The 17,109-nt window shown below is 30.1% G+C and overlaps 1 protein-coding gene across 1 annotated transcript; it reads right to left on the bottom strand.

The window, feature by feature from the left end:
- Positions 1–3,679: 3,679 nt before the first annotated feature.
- Positions 3,680–5,856, bottom strand: LOC110606128 (protein NUCLEAR FUSION DEFECTIVE 4). Its single transcript, XM_021744896.2, has 2 exons — positions 4,657–5,856; positions 3,680–4,385 (listed from the first exon to the last, which is right to left on the bottom strand). The coding sequence occupies exons 1-2, from the start codon at positions 5,796–5,798 to the stop codon at positions 3,962–3,964; spliced, it is 1,566 nt and encodes a 521-aa protein (XP_021600588.1). The 5' UTR covers positions 5,799–5,856; the 3' UTR covers positions 3,680–3,961.
- Between the last annotated feature and the right edge of the window lie 11,253 nt (positions 5,857–17,109).

The raw sequence follows: 17,109 nt of genomic DNA, 5'->3' as shown, positions 1-17,109 counted from the left end.
CTTGGATGGCCATGAGCACTTTGGCTTTAGAGGCATTGAGAGGGGTCGGTTTCTCTGGAACCCATGAGGGGAGTGACCTTTGTTCTGAGACCCGAGGAGGGAGAGGTCTTTGGTCCCTGCGCTCCCAGGGTTGTCTATATGGTTCAAGTCTCCTGCCATGCTTTTTCTCGTGCCTCTCTGGCCTTCCCTCCTCCGGTGCTTTCCCCTTATCTGTCGCTCCCCTAGCGAACCTACTCGTCTCCAAAGCATCGTCTTGCCTTATATATTTTTCGGTTCGCTTCATTAGCTCGGCCAGTGAGGTTGAAGGCTTCCTACTCAGTGAACCAAAGAACTCGGCTGAGGTCGTCCCCTTCTGCATGGATTCTACAGCCCTTCCTTCATCAAGCTCGGAGATCTGCAGGGCCTCCGTATTGAAACGAGCGATGTACTCCCTGAGCGATTCGTCTTTCCTCTGCCTAATTGTCTCCAGGTAGCTCGTCTTCCTATCCGCAGGCACCCCGGCAATAAATCTGCTGATGAAGCGGGTGGCTAGATCTCCAAAACTGCCAATACTCCCGACCCCAAGGTTATTTAACCATGCCCTTGCCGGACCTGAGAGCGTTGTTGGGAATACCTTGCACATCAAGGCATCTGACAGAGTCTGCAACTCCATGAAAGTCTTGTAGTTCAAGACATGCTCCCTAGGGTTCCCAGCCCCGTCATAGGCTGCCATTGGTGGCATCATAAACTTCTTAGGCACAGTCTCCTACTGTACCCATTTTGAGAAGGGTGAAGCAGTGGGTAGGAGAGTTTGGTTCTGATCCTTCGCTCCCAGCTCGGCCAAGAGCTGCTCCCTCAACTTCTGCAGCTTTTGGTCTACGCTCTCCCCTTCCCGCCTGGGCTTCCTCTCCTGGTGGGCCTCTTCTTCCCATGTTTCACTCCCCATTCTTCCGGTGGTTTCGGCGGAGTAGCTATCGACTTCATCATTTTCTATCATCTCCCTCGCCCTTCTCCTATGAACTCGAGCTGCCGGCTCTTCCTCTTCTTCGGCTCTCCTCCTCCCGTCTCCGGTTTCTTGGCTGACAGTTCTGGGGTGGTTGAAGGTAGGCTGAGGTTCGTTGGTCTGGGGTTCTTCTACCACCGGTGACACGTTGGCGGGGGTGCTAAGGCCTCGTTGTTGCATTATCTACCCCAACCAGTGGGCGGTGCTCTCTAGTTGGAGGGCCATGGTTTGGAGGTCTTGGTTGGACAAGGTGGCGGCGGAAGCATTCCCCGCCAGGCTTGGCGAGGGGTTGAAAGGGATTGGTGTTTGGCTATTTGGTGTTGTAGGACTGGAAAAAGAGAACTGCTGCCCCTCTTGGGCAGAGGTCAGGTCATTTGGAGTGACAAGATTGTTTTCGTTGTGGTTAGCCATTGTGGATCTCAATGGGTATTTGTGAGAGTGGAACTCCGGCGATGAAAAGATCTCCTTCGTTTCCTACAGACGGCGCCAATTGATGATCTGAGATCCAGAAAATAGGGTTTTACAATGGGTTCTGTAAAACTTGAAAAAGTTTAGACCTAGAGGAGAGTATTTCTCTTTTTATATGTTTTCTTTTGTCTACTAGTGACGTGTTGACAGGACATGTATCATTGGTCCACCTGTCCCTGCTACGTTGATACGAACGTACGAGGGAATTAGATCTCTGTCCCATACATAACGGCCCCTAATTCTCTCAGGGTGCGTATGCAGATGGTCCCACAAGGCGAAGGGGCTGAACTCCTTTTTAGTTCTGGGCTGGGCCGAGAGATGAAATGAGAACCGAGTCCAAAAGGGGACCTATATGAGAGGCTAGGCAGGCCGGGCCGACCTGAATGAGAAATCCAGGTGGAGCCCGACCTTAAGGTTTGGACGAGTCGGGCCTGTTTGGTGCAGATGGTGTGTGGGCCTTCAGATGATGGGCTATTGCCATGGCCCTGGCCCTTGATTGGGGTGGAGAAATCCAGCGGTCATCAATAATAATTTTATATTCAATTATACAATTAGTTTGAATATAATACTAATTATATTTTTTTTATCTCTATTATTATTAGAAATGAAATATCTCAGTTTAATTATTTTTATTTTTTTTATTTTTTAATTTTAAAAATTTAAAAATTATCTATATTTTTTCCACTACAATATATTTTATAAATATATTATTTTATTTTTTATAATTATTTCAGCTGCAATAATTTTTTTAATTTCTATAAAATTAAAATTAATCACATTTAAATTATTTTAATTTTTAATCCATACAAAATTTAAAAGTAGTCGCGCTTCTAAAAAAGTTAAAATATTGTGCAAAATATATTTTATTTTTTAATTTTTTTGAAAATAATTAAAATAATATACGGAACATATTTTATTTTTTTTTTAATTTCTAAAATAATAAAAATAAAATTTTTATTTTGAAGTTAAGTTTTTTTTAGTTTAATATAATTTATAAAATTAATTAGATATTTTTTGCTTCGTTATTATTTAAAATGTAATATCTAAATTTAATTATTTTATTTTTATTTAATTATTTTAATTTAATTTTTTTATAATACTTTCCAATTTATATTTTTTAATTATGCTTTTATTTTATTAGCCAATTTATAATTGAAATATAAATGATTTTTCATTATATTTTGTAATTAATATAGCATTAATTAATAAATTAGTTTTAATAGTTGATAAGGTGTGGGATTAGTAAATAATTTGAATTTAAATGTAATTTTTTATTATATTTTATAATTAATATAGCATTAATTAAAAAATTAATTTTTATTTTATTTCATAAAAGTAATTAATTATGTATTATAATGAATGAAGTTGATTTGAATTTAAATTTAATTTAAATCAATTATTGAACAGCCCTAGTTTTTAAAAATAATATTTGCTTAGTTTATTGACGGAACGGAACCAAGACCAGAGTCTTTAAATTAAAGACTTATTGTAGATCCATTAAATCCTCACAGACTACTAAAGATCTTTCTTTCACAAAGGATAAATTCCTCTGTATGTGAACTTAATGAATATATGTCCAAGGCTCGGCTCAACCAACAGAAATCATTTTTGTTGTTAATTTGATTATTAGTTTTTCAAAAAAAGTTTTTTTTTTTCTCCTCATAATCTAAAATCATTAAATTAAATCAAAGCAAGCTACGGGATAATCGATTTCTGAATTCAGGTAATTGTTTGACGTCAAATCAAAACTGTTCTTAATATTTATTGATGATTGTTGGGCTTCATTTATCCTGGAGAAGGCCAAGTCCAAAGAAACGAAGACAGCCCAAGATTCCAGAAATTCATTTCAGCAGGCCGGTCTAATATTTTAAGTCTCGACCAAAACACACAGGTAGGTCGGATCATTTGTGAGTTCGAGTCCCGTAACGGGAAATTCAGTTCGGTGACATGGCGTGGTAAAAGATAGCAGGTCCAGTCACTTTACAGCTCTGTCCGCATGCGTGCTGGTGAGAATTAAATGGCCGCCTGGCGTGGAGAGAGACTCTAATGCTTTTGTATGAAGAGACTTGCGTGACAGAGACAGGTAACACCGTAGCAGGGAGACCGTTAGACGTTATTAGCGAACAAAAGAAAAAGAATAAGAGAGAAGTAACACCTTTCTCTTCGGATAAACTCATACATACATTGTAAAATCATATTCTCTAGATTTCAGAACATTAGTTACCAATGTAAAAAGAAAAGCGGTACCCAAATTATTAGGCAACAAAGATTAATTTCAATTACGTTATAATTTCATTTACTTGCATTACAATATATGTGTAATTATGGAGTCTAAACCTATTTAAGTGCTAATTAATATATGATCTATTTGGCTGGTAAGTAAGGTAAATTATACAGTACATCACGTGTATATGTATTCTCTCAATCACATATAGTTAGTATTTGTCTGAATCACGGAGAGTAAGACCCATTCTTTATTAGTAACAGAGCATATGCACCGGGACGGACCACTCAATGATTTACTTTCGAGTAGAACTTTCGCATCCGAGCATATAGAATTAAAGCCAAGGTAGAGCCAAGAAAACAAAGTGAACCCCAGATAATGAAAGTGCTTCTATAGCATTGCATCCCCATGCAATTTCCATCTTCATTACCTTCCTTGTGATAAACAAGAGCAGAAAAATAGCCAAAAATGAAGGAACCAATTGGGATATTAGCAACCACAAGATTATGGTTGATGCTGAAATTCTTGCTCCCAAATAGCTCAGTTGTTGTTGATACTGAAATACAAGTAATTGCTCCTGTACAGATACCAATAATAGCTGTGCTGATGTAGAGAGAGATGTTGGATTTGTTTAGAAGAAAGAAGAAAGCTCCAGCCATTGGAGTCATTAGTGCAGCTATACAAGTTGGTCTTGAAATCAAGTGCTTCCTCCTGCAAAATCCAAATAAAATTGGAATGGAAATGGGAAAAACTTTTTGGCCTTTTTGGACAAAGAAAAGCAACTAAAGTCAATATGTTTCTTAAATTTCTCAACTTAAGCCGGTAATATGTATTAATTAGCACAAAAAGTAAGTGAACTCAATAAAATCCCAACTACCCATAAAAGGAGAGAGAAGACAAGAGGAGAGCAAAGGAAAAAATTCTAATGGATCACTGTCAAACTTGTGAAAAAGAGAGACTTTGAAAAGAAATTGAATTTTACCTTGGGAAGAAGTAGTCCACCAGAGATGGAATGAGACGACCAAAGAAGCCAAATGAGGAAGACAAAGAAACCAGAGAAGAAGTTCCTGAACATCCACGAGACTCGGCTATTTGTCCAAGGTTGTTCAAATACACAATCCCAAGTGTCGCACCACATAAATATACAAAGAAATATAACCAAAAATTCAACCTCGTTAACATTAATTTCACTCCAATTTCTTCCTTCACACCGACTTCAATGGCTTCCCTTGTGTCATCTTCTTTCACCCCACTCTCCATTCTTCCTGCATCATCATTCTCTTCTACAGTAAAAGTATGCACCTTTGCTTCTCTGTTTAACATCCATTTTGCTGCTAAAACTTCTCTGATCTTCACTGCCAAAGGGATTACAAGGGGAGCCAAGAGAAATCCCACAACACCAATTGCATTACCCAAAGGTGGCAACCCACTTGCCATGGACTTCAAACTCGTGATCACAGCAAAAATTCCAGTGACTATTGTTATAATAAACATTACCATGAACCCACTTTTCATGTTCTTGCTATTTCCAATATCAACAACATCTCTGACTACTGGTGCAGCTAAAACACTAACCAGAAATGGTAAGATGGAGTTAAGAAGAAGATAGGCTTTAGCTCTTTTGTCAGGGAAAGAAAAGAACAAAGCATCAACGAGTACTGTATATATCTTAGCACTTAATCCTTGATAGCTGGTGGATAATCCCACGGCGAGCTGCCGATGAAATGGGAAATTGCGAATGGCAACTACATAGCAAACTGTGTTGATCCAACAGATGCTGTTTCCTGCTACAACAGTGAGTAAGAAGATATGGGTATAGGAAAGAGAAGAAATATAACTTGTTAAGAAGAGATATTGAACTCCATAACCGATCAAACCAAGAGTAGAACCGATCAAGAGAACAAGCCATAAGGGAAGATAAAAAGCAGCAATGCCTGAAAAGAAACCGAAAATTTTCCCAGCATCTGAGGCAAAAGCAAGATTGTTAAGCTGTAATTGAGAGATGGAGAGAAGCTGTTTGAGTTGGGATGAATATGCAGGAAAATTTGTGTTTGTTCCATTTACTGATTGTAGCCATATGATACCCACAAGGCTTAGCCATTGGCGAGCTCTAGGAGAAGTCATGGCAAGGAGAGAGGAATGATCAATTTTGCAGTGGATTACCAATGTGATTTTATAGGGAGAGAGGAAAATATATATAATATATATTTTGAGACCCAGAATTTATTATTATTATTATTATTATTAAAATTCACTTGGAGGGCTTAATTTCTTTTTTTTTTGTCCTAACCGTTAGAAACCAGGTGATTAATCTTATGATAAGCTAGCTATTAAGCATGGACAAAACTTGTATTGCTTAAGTGAGTAATGAATTGAAGAGGTAATAGGTGAAAAAGGATGAATAATGAGCTTAATACAGTTATTATTAATTTATTGATATTTACGTAGAATTAAAATAAAAAAAAATTATGAATAATGTGGTTTGTATGAGTGATATGTGGTGTTTCATAAACCACACTAACCTTTACTAATAATGGTGATTGTGTGTGTATAGGTTGATGGTTGTAAGCATTAATATGCAATAAAAATATATATTCATCCTAAAATACATGATGATGTGGGCTCTCTCAAATTCTTATCTGAGATGACAGATTGACATGGACTCCTCTGGGATCATAAATACCTAATTCCAATCTACATTTACTTAGATTAATCACTCCAAGCACCAAATAAACACTATATTTCTTACTTGGCAGAGTAAAAGCACTAGACAAATCTAGTCTTTACATGTGTTATTAAATAAAAAACAACAGAAAGACCATGACACGGATGCTCTCTGAGTTTAAAGGGTCAACAGATCCATTCCCCCAATGAGTCCCACCCATGTACGTCATCGTTTTAATCCTTCTTGTACCATCCCTACTTCTCAAATTGAAAGAGAGATTTTAGAGCTGAAATTGGCCATGAAATTTAACATCATTCTGAGCCACGCATCCATCAATTTAATCTTACCAACACCAACATATACGCTGACATCATAAATATTTATATAATTAAATTAAAAACTTTTTAAATTTTTAAAATATAAAAAATAAATTATTTTATTTCATAAATTTTTAAATAATTATTCCCTACAAAAACCATCACAATTGAAAATATATCATGTAAAAAAACACTTCTCTACAAACAATTTTATTAACTTTTCACCCAAAACCTGAAATACATCAAAATCCTAAATCTTGATTTGTTTGGAAAAATAATTTATATTTAAAAATTATTTTTTGTAGGAAATATTTTTTTAAAATATACTTTTCATGAAGAAGTTTTTATAAAAATAATTTTTTTCATTATTTGATTATAAATTTATATATTTCTTTTAAACAATCATTTTTCTTAAATATTATTTTTAATAAAAAAAAATATTTTTCATTAATTAATTTATTTTATTTATTAAAAAATATGAAAAATACAGCAAATTGAGGCTTAAAGATAAAAAAATTTACATTAAACCTCAATATTAGATAACATGACATTAAACGTCAGATGTAGTATTTTCAAAGAGTTGAGAGCTCTCTTAAATCGTAAAATCATTCATAACCAAATTTGGAGAAATGTTATGGAGATTCACTTTATCTCGTTTCACATGAATAATTTTATAAGAAAATAAAATTAAATAAATTCTTATTCATGATTTTTTTTCTGATGAAAATTTTTTAAAAGTAAAAATTTTCAATTCTTTTATTTTAAATAAAAATTTTATAAAAATAAAAATAATAAATTGAATTCTACAAAATTTTGATTTCAAATGAAGGGTTAATATTTTTTATCCTATTAGATAAAGAGTATAATAATATATATTTAATTATGAAGAAAAAATAATAATTAATATTCAAATAATAAAATGTAGAGTATTATAATAATTTGAAAATGATACCGTTGTTAGTATTTGTTATGAATTTAATATATAACAATAATAAGTAGCAAATATGAATTTAATTTTACTTTTTTTCTATGAAGCAAATAATAGAATATGGATAAAGAATTAAGCGAACAAGTAATTCAAGTTGAGAGTAATTAAGAAATTTTTGGATTACTAATTAATTTTTTTATTGGTAGTTTAATAAAAATTTATTGATAAATAAATTATCAATAAATTACTAATAAATTATGATTATTAATAAATTTACGAATGTAGTTTTTATTATTAATATTAATAGATTTTAAATTTATTTATAAATTGAGAGAAAAATAATTTATTAATCAATTCTAATTCGTTGGTAAATTTATTAAAAATTTAAATAATTTTTAAATAATTATTATTTCAATTAAATTGTAAATTTTATTATTAATATTATTTTTTATTAATTTAATAAGATTTAAAATTATATTATTATTATTATTAAATTTTTAATTTATATCTAATATTTATTAGAAATATATAAAAAGTGAAAGAAAATGATAAAAAAAAAGAAAAAAGGGAAAAAGAAAAAAATAATAGAAAAATAAAAATTATGAAAAAAAAAAGAAAAGAATGAGATTAGGGTAAAAAGGTGATTAGAGATAAAAAAAAAAAAAGAAAAATGATTAGAGAAGAAAATAAATGATGAGAAAAAATAAAAAATTATAGATAAAATAAAAATGATAGAAGAAAATAATATGAATGAAAATTATAGAGAAAAATGAAGAAAATGAAAGAAAGGAGAAAAATTGATAGGAAAAGAAAATAGAGAAAGTGAAAGAAAAATTATGGAGAAAAGTGAAGAATATAATAGAAAAGCGATGAGAATGAGAGAAAAAAAAAAGAATGAAAGGAAAATGATAAAAAATAATAGGAGAAAAAAATTATGAAATGAAAAAGTGAAATAAAAGGAAGTCATAAAAAAAAAAGAAAAAGGGAAAGAAAATGAAAAAAAAATAAAATGATAAAATAAATTAATGATTAAAGAAAAGAAGGCGATGTTATATTTATAAATGTAGATTTGTAATAGATTCGCGCAATCGGTTATTAAATTTTGATTAAAAAATTTTTTTTCTTAGAAATTATCAATGAATTTAATAGATATGTTGATAACTAAAAATATAGGATTTTAAAAAATAAATATAAAATTTTAGATAGATTTCATTTTAAATTTATCTAATAGATTTATTAATTGATAGTATTTATTGGTAAATTTCATATTTTTTTATTTATTAAGTGAATGATAAAATTTAATAGGTAAATTTAATTTTTTTTATTTATTAAATTAATGAGAAAATTTAATAACGAATTTTAACTTGATAAAATTTGATAGGTAAATTTAATATTTTTTTATTTATTAAGTTAATAATAAAATTTAATAATGAATTTTTAAATTTGTTAGTATTGTTTGAGCTATTAACCAATTTAGATTCTGTTAATAATTTTTTAAATATATTATTAATAAATTTAAAATTTATTAGTAATTTAAACACTTATTTTAATTTATTAATCGATTGAAAATCGTTAATGAATTATTAATATATTTATTAAGTCCATTAATAAATTTTAATATTAATTATTTTATATATTTATTAGTAATTTCAAATCTATTAATAAATTTTTATATATTAAAAATTATAAAAGCATTTTTAAATTTATTAAAAATATTAATAAATTAAAATCTGTGAAACTTTTTTATAATGCAAGATGCATGCACGTAACAATTAGTAGAAGTATCTTTTTTTCAGATTGTGGTCATACATCATCTCATTATGCAACCTCCTAAATAGCTTACTTTCACATCATAACTAACTATATCATTAATTTGATTTATTCTAATAGTTAAAAGATATATTATATTACTGGTCTGTTCTATTTAAATTTGAATTCCAATATTGCTATTATTTTATTAAAGGAAGTCTGAATTTTTTTAATGTATCAATTAATATTTATATTTATATCAATATATCAACCTCTATAAAAAAGAAATAGACTGCTATGAATGTGAGATGATTGGTGTCTACTGCAGTTACATCGATACTCAAGTCAATATAATTAATGAATGAATACAATGAATTACTTTAAATTTGAATAGTGTAAGACAACAGCGTATATTTGCTAATATAAAAAAGGGAAAATAAATATAGTATATCCCGATAATATAGTGATAATATGATTAACTGTTTGATAAAAGATATTGCCAGTCAATACATTGGTGATTCCATAACCACTGGTGTAATAGGGATACACTAAATTATGCCTAATAATGATAAGTTTGTTCCGAGACTTGTCTTATTCAGAGGAGAGTGAATTTTAATGATAAACCGGGTGTTTGAGATATCCGTATATTTTTTTTATCGAATAAGACTATATTTTCTATTTATTAGATTTTTACCACATAATCTATCTAGTAACCGTTTATAACTTATTTTAAATAAGTATTATCTAGCATCGCATCTGATAGCTAGTTTTCATATTTAAATTAAAAATTAAATTAACTTAAATAAATTTATAAGAAAATAGAAGTTTGTCTTCTTATTTTTTCCTTTCTTTTATTTTTTCTGTGGTTTCTGCTCCATTTTCTTATCCCAAAACGTAATTTATCAAAAACCACAAGAATTACAATTTAAAAAAAAAAAGTCCAAATCCACAATAAATAAGTCCAAATGTGAATTTTTATTTTTTTAATATGAATAATTTAGTATCAAATTTATTAATTTAACTTTGTATTGAGTAAACTTATTAAAAGAATAAAATTTTATTTATTTTTTCAATTAAAACTCTGTTTATTAGCCGAGGGAATGGATAAGAATGAAGTAATAATATATTTGGAAAACTTAACTTATGTAAGTATAAGATTGATTAACTTTTCATTATGTGATATGTTAATTTAATTTAAAATATTATATCAGCAGTTATTATTATATATATTATTATTTGCTATTAAAAATTATAATATGATTTTTGAAATATAAATATAAAAAGTATATTGTTAGAATAAAAAACTAATTATCCGATCAATCTGGGTGCAATGAAACTAGAGTTTAGGCCTAAAACAAGAGGTCCTGAGTAAAAAATTTCGACCCAATTTATTAAACATAGGTGTATTCAATAAAAAAAAAAAAAAAAAGAAAAAACGGTTCCTTAATTTGATAAAAGGTTTATATTTAAGTATAATTTTAATTAATTAAAATTAAATAATTTAATTATTAAATATGCAATTTATATATTTAATAATAATATTTTTAATTTTATAATAAACATATTATTTAATTTAAAATAACAATATATATATAATAGTTTATTTATTATAAAATATTTATAATTATTGTCTCAAAATAAAATCTATCTATCATTTAAAAAATAATAAAATATTATTCACATGACCTAGGTGATGGATATTCGTATTCTGTTATCCTTAATAGATGTGATTAAGCTTTAAGCTCATAAATTACAATTAAAATTAGGTTCGTTGGCGTAAAAAAAAAAAAAAAGAATTTTCACATTTGTAATCTAAACTTTCAATTTTAAATAAAAAAAATTTATTTTTTAAATTTATTAAAATTATAATAATTTTTTAAATTAATTTTGATGAAATTTAAATCAACTCACATTGTACAGTCTGTGTCATTACTTTTATTTTAATTAAAATTTTAAACTTTTAATTATTTAAAATTTTCAAATAAAATTTTTATTTAATTATTTAATTACAAGAAAATTAAATATTTTAATTATATAATTTAAAATTTTTATGTAATTAAGAGTTTAAAATCTTAATTAAATTTAATGTCAATTAATTAAACTATTTATGTGATAAAAATAAAAATATATAATATATCATATAAATTAATTTAAATTTTACAACAGATCAGACAACGAATACTATAATATAGGAATTAGTTGCCTTGCAATGCAAGACTTCTCCTTCCTAACAAGTGCTAACAGTCTATCTAAGGGCCTACCTTTAAGACATTTTAAAATTGGAAATTCAAGGTAATAGAAACTTTTTCGGCCTGTATACTATATAAAATTAATTTAAAAAATTATTATAATTATAATAAATTGAAAAATTAGAATTTTTTATTTAAAAATAAAATTTTAATTTATAAATATGAAATTTGAACCAATAGAACTTAAAACAATTGAAGTGTTGATGGGTTTAATATTTGATGTGATGTTGACAAATGCATGGGTTGCATGTTAGCCAGAGGAATTAGGAAGAACGCTTACACCATACCTGAATGGCATGTAGCAAGAGAAACACAAGCCAGCAATTAAGAGTCGGTAACGTCCCTCAAGCTTCGCACCAAAGATTTCAGCGATACTTGAATGCAGTGATAAAACTCCGGCAATCAAAGTCAATCACGCCTTCAACCAACAAATGCAGTCGGCACCCAATCATCTGCTTAAACTTACCCCATATGTGAGTAATATTGTTTGATTTTTATTGATTTTCAAGAATTTATTAAAAGGAAAATGCCTACTGTATATATATATATATATATATATAGTCTGATCCTAAATTCATTGTGATTCTGTCGCTAGCACAAAAGAAGATTGGTATGAAGTTGGTCGGATCATTATGAATTGCAGGGCTTATGGGTCTATTGGATTTTATTGAAGAATTTATGGATTTATTAAATGGAAAATGCCAAAAAAAGTATAAGATTATGCAATTACATAATCCAATGGTTTGGTTACACAAGTATGTCTACTAATATATAAATACAATTATATGAAATTAGAACCTGCATTACATAATTTTAGTATTCTTGACCTAATAGCATGATATTAATTAGGGTCACATGTAATTACTCGAGTATGACTTTCTACTTACTTAATGAGTACAATTACATCAAATTAAAATCTGAATTATATAATTTTAGTACTTTTAATCGATATTAGAATTATATACAATTACTTGATTATGGCTTGATTACACTCGGTAATTGCTTGTATATGAATACAATTACATCAAACTAATTACATAAGTTGGGTAATTTTGACCTAATTGCATGACATTGGAGTTACTTATGGCTTGATTATGCAAGTATGACTTAATTATTGTTATTTATGTATGAGTGTAATTATATCAAATTAGAACTTCAATCACATAATTTCAGTACTTTTGATCTAGTCTCATGAAGTTCGAGTTACTTGCAATTATTAGATTATGGCTTGATTACATGAGTATGACTTGTTATTTACTTATATGTGTTATAATTATATCAAATTAGAGCTTGAAATACATAATTTTGGTATTTTTGACCTAATTGTATGACATTCGAGTTATATGTAATTACTTAATTATGACTTAATTACATGAATATACATTGATAATTATTTGTATATGAATATAATTATAACGATCCACTATTGGCGTTAGGATCTAGATCAATTTAAGGTTGCTAAAACTTATAGTAAGCCTAATATGCATCGTGTATACCTAATAAAATTCCAGTATAATCTCAACAACATATATGAAAATGCCATCATTAATAAAATTCGACATGTATAAAACTTTAAAATATAGTCATAGTCTCCATCAAATGCTCCATGCATTCATCATATACATGACTCAAAGTTCAATAAGATATAATATAAATTAAAAACTTTACATACATAGTACATCATATATAAATTGGGATCTAGAACCTAGACTAAGGGCATAGCACAATACTAAAAGCATAATTTAATTTACATGTCCACCACAGATTCTATTACATTAATAAAATTTTACTCTATCCCTGTGGCCCTTAGCTCTATTTTTGAATCTATATACCTAGGAGTTAAAGAAAAAAGGATAAGTTATGTTGTTCATGTGAATATATCACATCACAAATAATTTATATCATAATGGACTTGTCCTTAGTAGCCTTTCACATATCCAATGGTTCTCTACTAATAATGGTTACTCCTGAAGACTTCACCTTAAATCATAAATATAATTTCATAGTACTAGAGATATAGAATGTGCCAACCTGGTCTTTACATATCCATGATCACAAATCATAAATATCATTACTAAAGGGCTAGTGGGTCATTCAAATCCATCATTCAACCACAATTAAAAAAATGCAATGCAACATATTTGTGATTCTAATGCATACAACTTAGCATAAATCATGGTATTCGTGATATATGAGTATACTTAATTTGAATTTAAATAAAATAAGTTTATTTCTACTCATCTTTTGCAGACACAATATATTTAATTTCAATTCATAGTTATCTCTTGTTGGCCTCGATGGTCTCTCAAGTCTGATCCTAATAAGATAGATCCAAATGAGGGACCAAGATATAAAATTTAAAACTCTAAAACTACTCTAAGAAATTTCTAAAAACATACAATAAATACATAGAAAAAAGTACTAAAAAAGGTCGAATAAGAAACTTTTAGTAGCTTAAAGTCATTGTATAAAGGCAAAGTCAACATTTGGAAGTACTTGTTTTTGCCAAAATTAGTTGTCTTAAAGTATAGGTTTGGTTGCAGAACTTGGATCCTTTCTGATTATTGAACCTGATTTTGCTACTACACAATATGTTCAAAACTCAAAGCAACCTATCATTAGAGTTTTCAAAACTCACAAACCATGATAAGCACCTTAGAAAAAACTAAACATGCATAAGAATTTGCCTTCAAAATCAAGTTTTAAGAAATCATATATTCATATCACACATAACTCTTAAGAGATCACAAAACACATTTAATCCCATATGCAATAGAAACTCTAGGAAGCATAAACTCCCAATATTTACCTCACGATTACCACATGCAAAGTTCTATCCCAAACCAAATTCAAAGCAAGCAAGAGAGGTCTTAATATAATATGCAAGAGAAAATAGAGATTTTAATGACTTAAAGTCAAAGATTAAAGGTTATGGGCTTACCATTCAAAAAAATGTTAACAAACCTTTACAAATATACAAGAGATTCACACATGGAAGAAAGAAAAGATTGCAAGACACATGAATTCAAGACAACCAAGTCAAAGCTACTAAACAAAGCAGTTAAGAATTCCCTGTTTTTTATGCAGAATGTGAATTAGTGGCTGTCAAAGTTATGGATTAAGTTCTGCCATGTTCTCCATTTAGTTAATTATTTTTCCATGTTCTCCACTCAAGTTAGTGGTTTCTCCTAATTCCTTAATTATAGAAGGGTGTTCCTTCATGTTGAGTTCATGATTTTCAACTTCCTTATTTGTAGGAAAATATTATCTCTTGCCTTTAGTATTTAAGGCCATCAAATCAATAATGGAGACATGTTGACAATTGCCAAAATTTTTTGAGTTCTCAACTTAAGAGATTTCAAGGTCTCTCTAAATGATCTTGCAAAACATCCATAATAGGTCACAAAAAGAAACAACCTCTTTCTCTTCCCTCCACTAATTCTTCAATTCTACCGCCTTGACCCTTATCTCGATCCATTTTCCCAAATCCAACTATTTTGGTATCATAGCCTAGGGAGACCCAATCCAGCAGCAACTTAAAAACAATTCTCACCTTATTCCTTGAAGAACAGGCTGCCAATAAAGCCAAACAAGAAGAATTAAATTCTAAATTGGAGAACCTCACTCAAGACCTTGTTAGTGCCAAGCAACTCACACCCACATCAGATGGCAATGCCCATAGTCTTGCTTCCAGATCAAAAGGGGCAGTTAATTCCACTCTTTCAAGATCTGATTCTTCAAGTAACACAGTTGTGGTACTTAAATTCACCAAATTAGATTTTTCTGATTTAATGGACAAGAAAATCTTTTGAGTTGGTTAAATCATTGTGAGCATTTTTTTTTCAGACATCAACAAACGAGAAATGATGAGAAAATAATCTTAGCTTCATTTTATTTGGAAGGTATCACACAATTTTAGTTTATTCAATTATTGAATGATTATCCTGAACCATCATAAGAAGAATTCAAATAATGATGCCATCTCCATTTTGGTCCTCCAATTCGTAGTAATAAATTGGGAGAATTAGTCAAATTGAAACAAACATGCACCGTGTCAGGTTATCAAACCCAATTCAAAGCCCTTGCTTATCGGGCTAGATCTTTAACCCAAACCTCAAAAGTCTAACTTTACATTACTGCATTACAAGAATATATTGCTGTGGAAGTCGAATTGCACCACTTATAAGATTTAGCCATTGCCATAAGTATAAACCGCTTGTATGAAAGGAAGAGACTCATGAATCGATCTCCAATTCAACCAATTTCTAATCGACAACCACTTGACCCTTCACCAGTAGCATCGACGTTGTCCAACTCTAGAGCAATCAAGCAGCTTACCTCTAACAAAATGGATGAACGAAGGAGATGAGGCCTTTGTTTCAACTGTGATGAACCATTCAGCTATGGCCACCAATCTAAAAAACTCTTCTAGCTTGACCTGGTGGAAGACGAGGGAGTCTTGGACGAGCCTCTCACCATGATTGATATAGACCTAACTCTGGCAATATCTCTAAATGCGACTACGGGTATTCAGTCTCCTCAAACCATGAAATTGGAGGGAACTTGCAATTTGAATTGAGTTTTTATCCTAGTCGATTCTAGCAGTACCTATAGCTTTATGGATTCATAGTTGCTTCACAAGCTACATGTTGAGATCAATAAACATGATGGATTAAAAGTGATAGTGGAAAATGGCGAAACAGTGAACACTCCAGGTACATGTTGCAATCTTTTCCTCCATCTGGATACACACTCTTTCTCCATTAATTTATTTGTTGTGTCCTTAAGTGGTTTTGATATCATTCTAAGAGTAAATGTGTTAAAAACATTGGGTCTAATTGTCTGGGATTTTTTTCTCATATGAAGATTACATTCATAAAGCATGGCCGACATATTGAACTATAGGGCATTTAGCCACCTGCAATGGATCACAAAAATTCAATCCATTCTCTCTAAGAGCCAAACATCCAATTGCAAAAATTCTTGATTAAATTTTCTAAGGTTTTCTTGGAACCAATAGCCCTTCCACCACATAGACATTGTGACCACCGATTGTATTAGAGTCGAATACCAAACTAGTAGTGGTCTGCCCTTATCAGTACCCACATGCTCAGAAAGAAGAAATAGAGAAACATTGTTTTGCCATGCTACAACATGGCATAATCAAACCCAAAAGATTGCCTTTTTCTTCTCCTGTCATTTGGTTCCTAAGGCAGATGGTTCATGGTGACTTTATGTCGACTACTGGGAGCTCAATTCTAAGACAGTTAATGATAAATTTCCAATCTCAGTAATTGATCACTTTTGAAAGAGTTAGGGGGCACATTTTTTCACTAAATTGGACTTATGATCTAGATATCATCAGGCCTGAATGCATACTCTAGATATTGAAAAGACTACTTTTTGTACACACCACGACCACTTTGAATTTTTAGCATGCCATTTGGACTCACCAATACCCCTTCAACATTTCAAGTTTTTATGAATGAGGTATCGGGCAATACTTATGCAAATTCATTTTGGTCTT

The sequence above is a fragment of the Manihot esculenta genome, chromosome 18 (genome assembly GCF_001659605.2).
Source record: "Manihot esculenta cultivar AM560-2 chromosome 18, M.esculenta_v8, whole genome shotgun sequence".
NCBI lineage: Eukaryota > Viridiplantae > Streptophyta > Magnoliopsida > Malpighiales > Euphorbiaceae > Manihot > Manihot esculenta.
The sequence above is the reverse complement of the archived record's forward strand: the minus strand, read 5'-3'. Positions and strand labels throughout refer to the sequence as shown.

Coding starts and splice junctions, on each gene's coding strand:
- LOC110606128 (XM_021744896.2), bottom strand. CDS start 5,798: ATGACTTCTCCTAGAGCTCGCCAATGGCTAAGCCTTGTGGGTATCATA. Junction 4,386..4,656: donor GTGGACTACTTCTTCCCAAG/GTAAAATTCAAT, acceptor TGGATTTTGCAG/GAGGAAGCACTTGATTTCAA.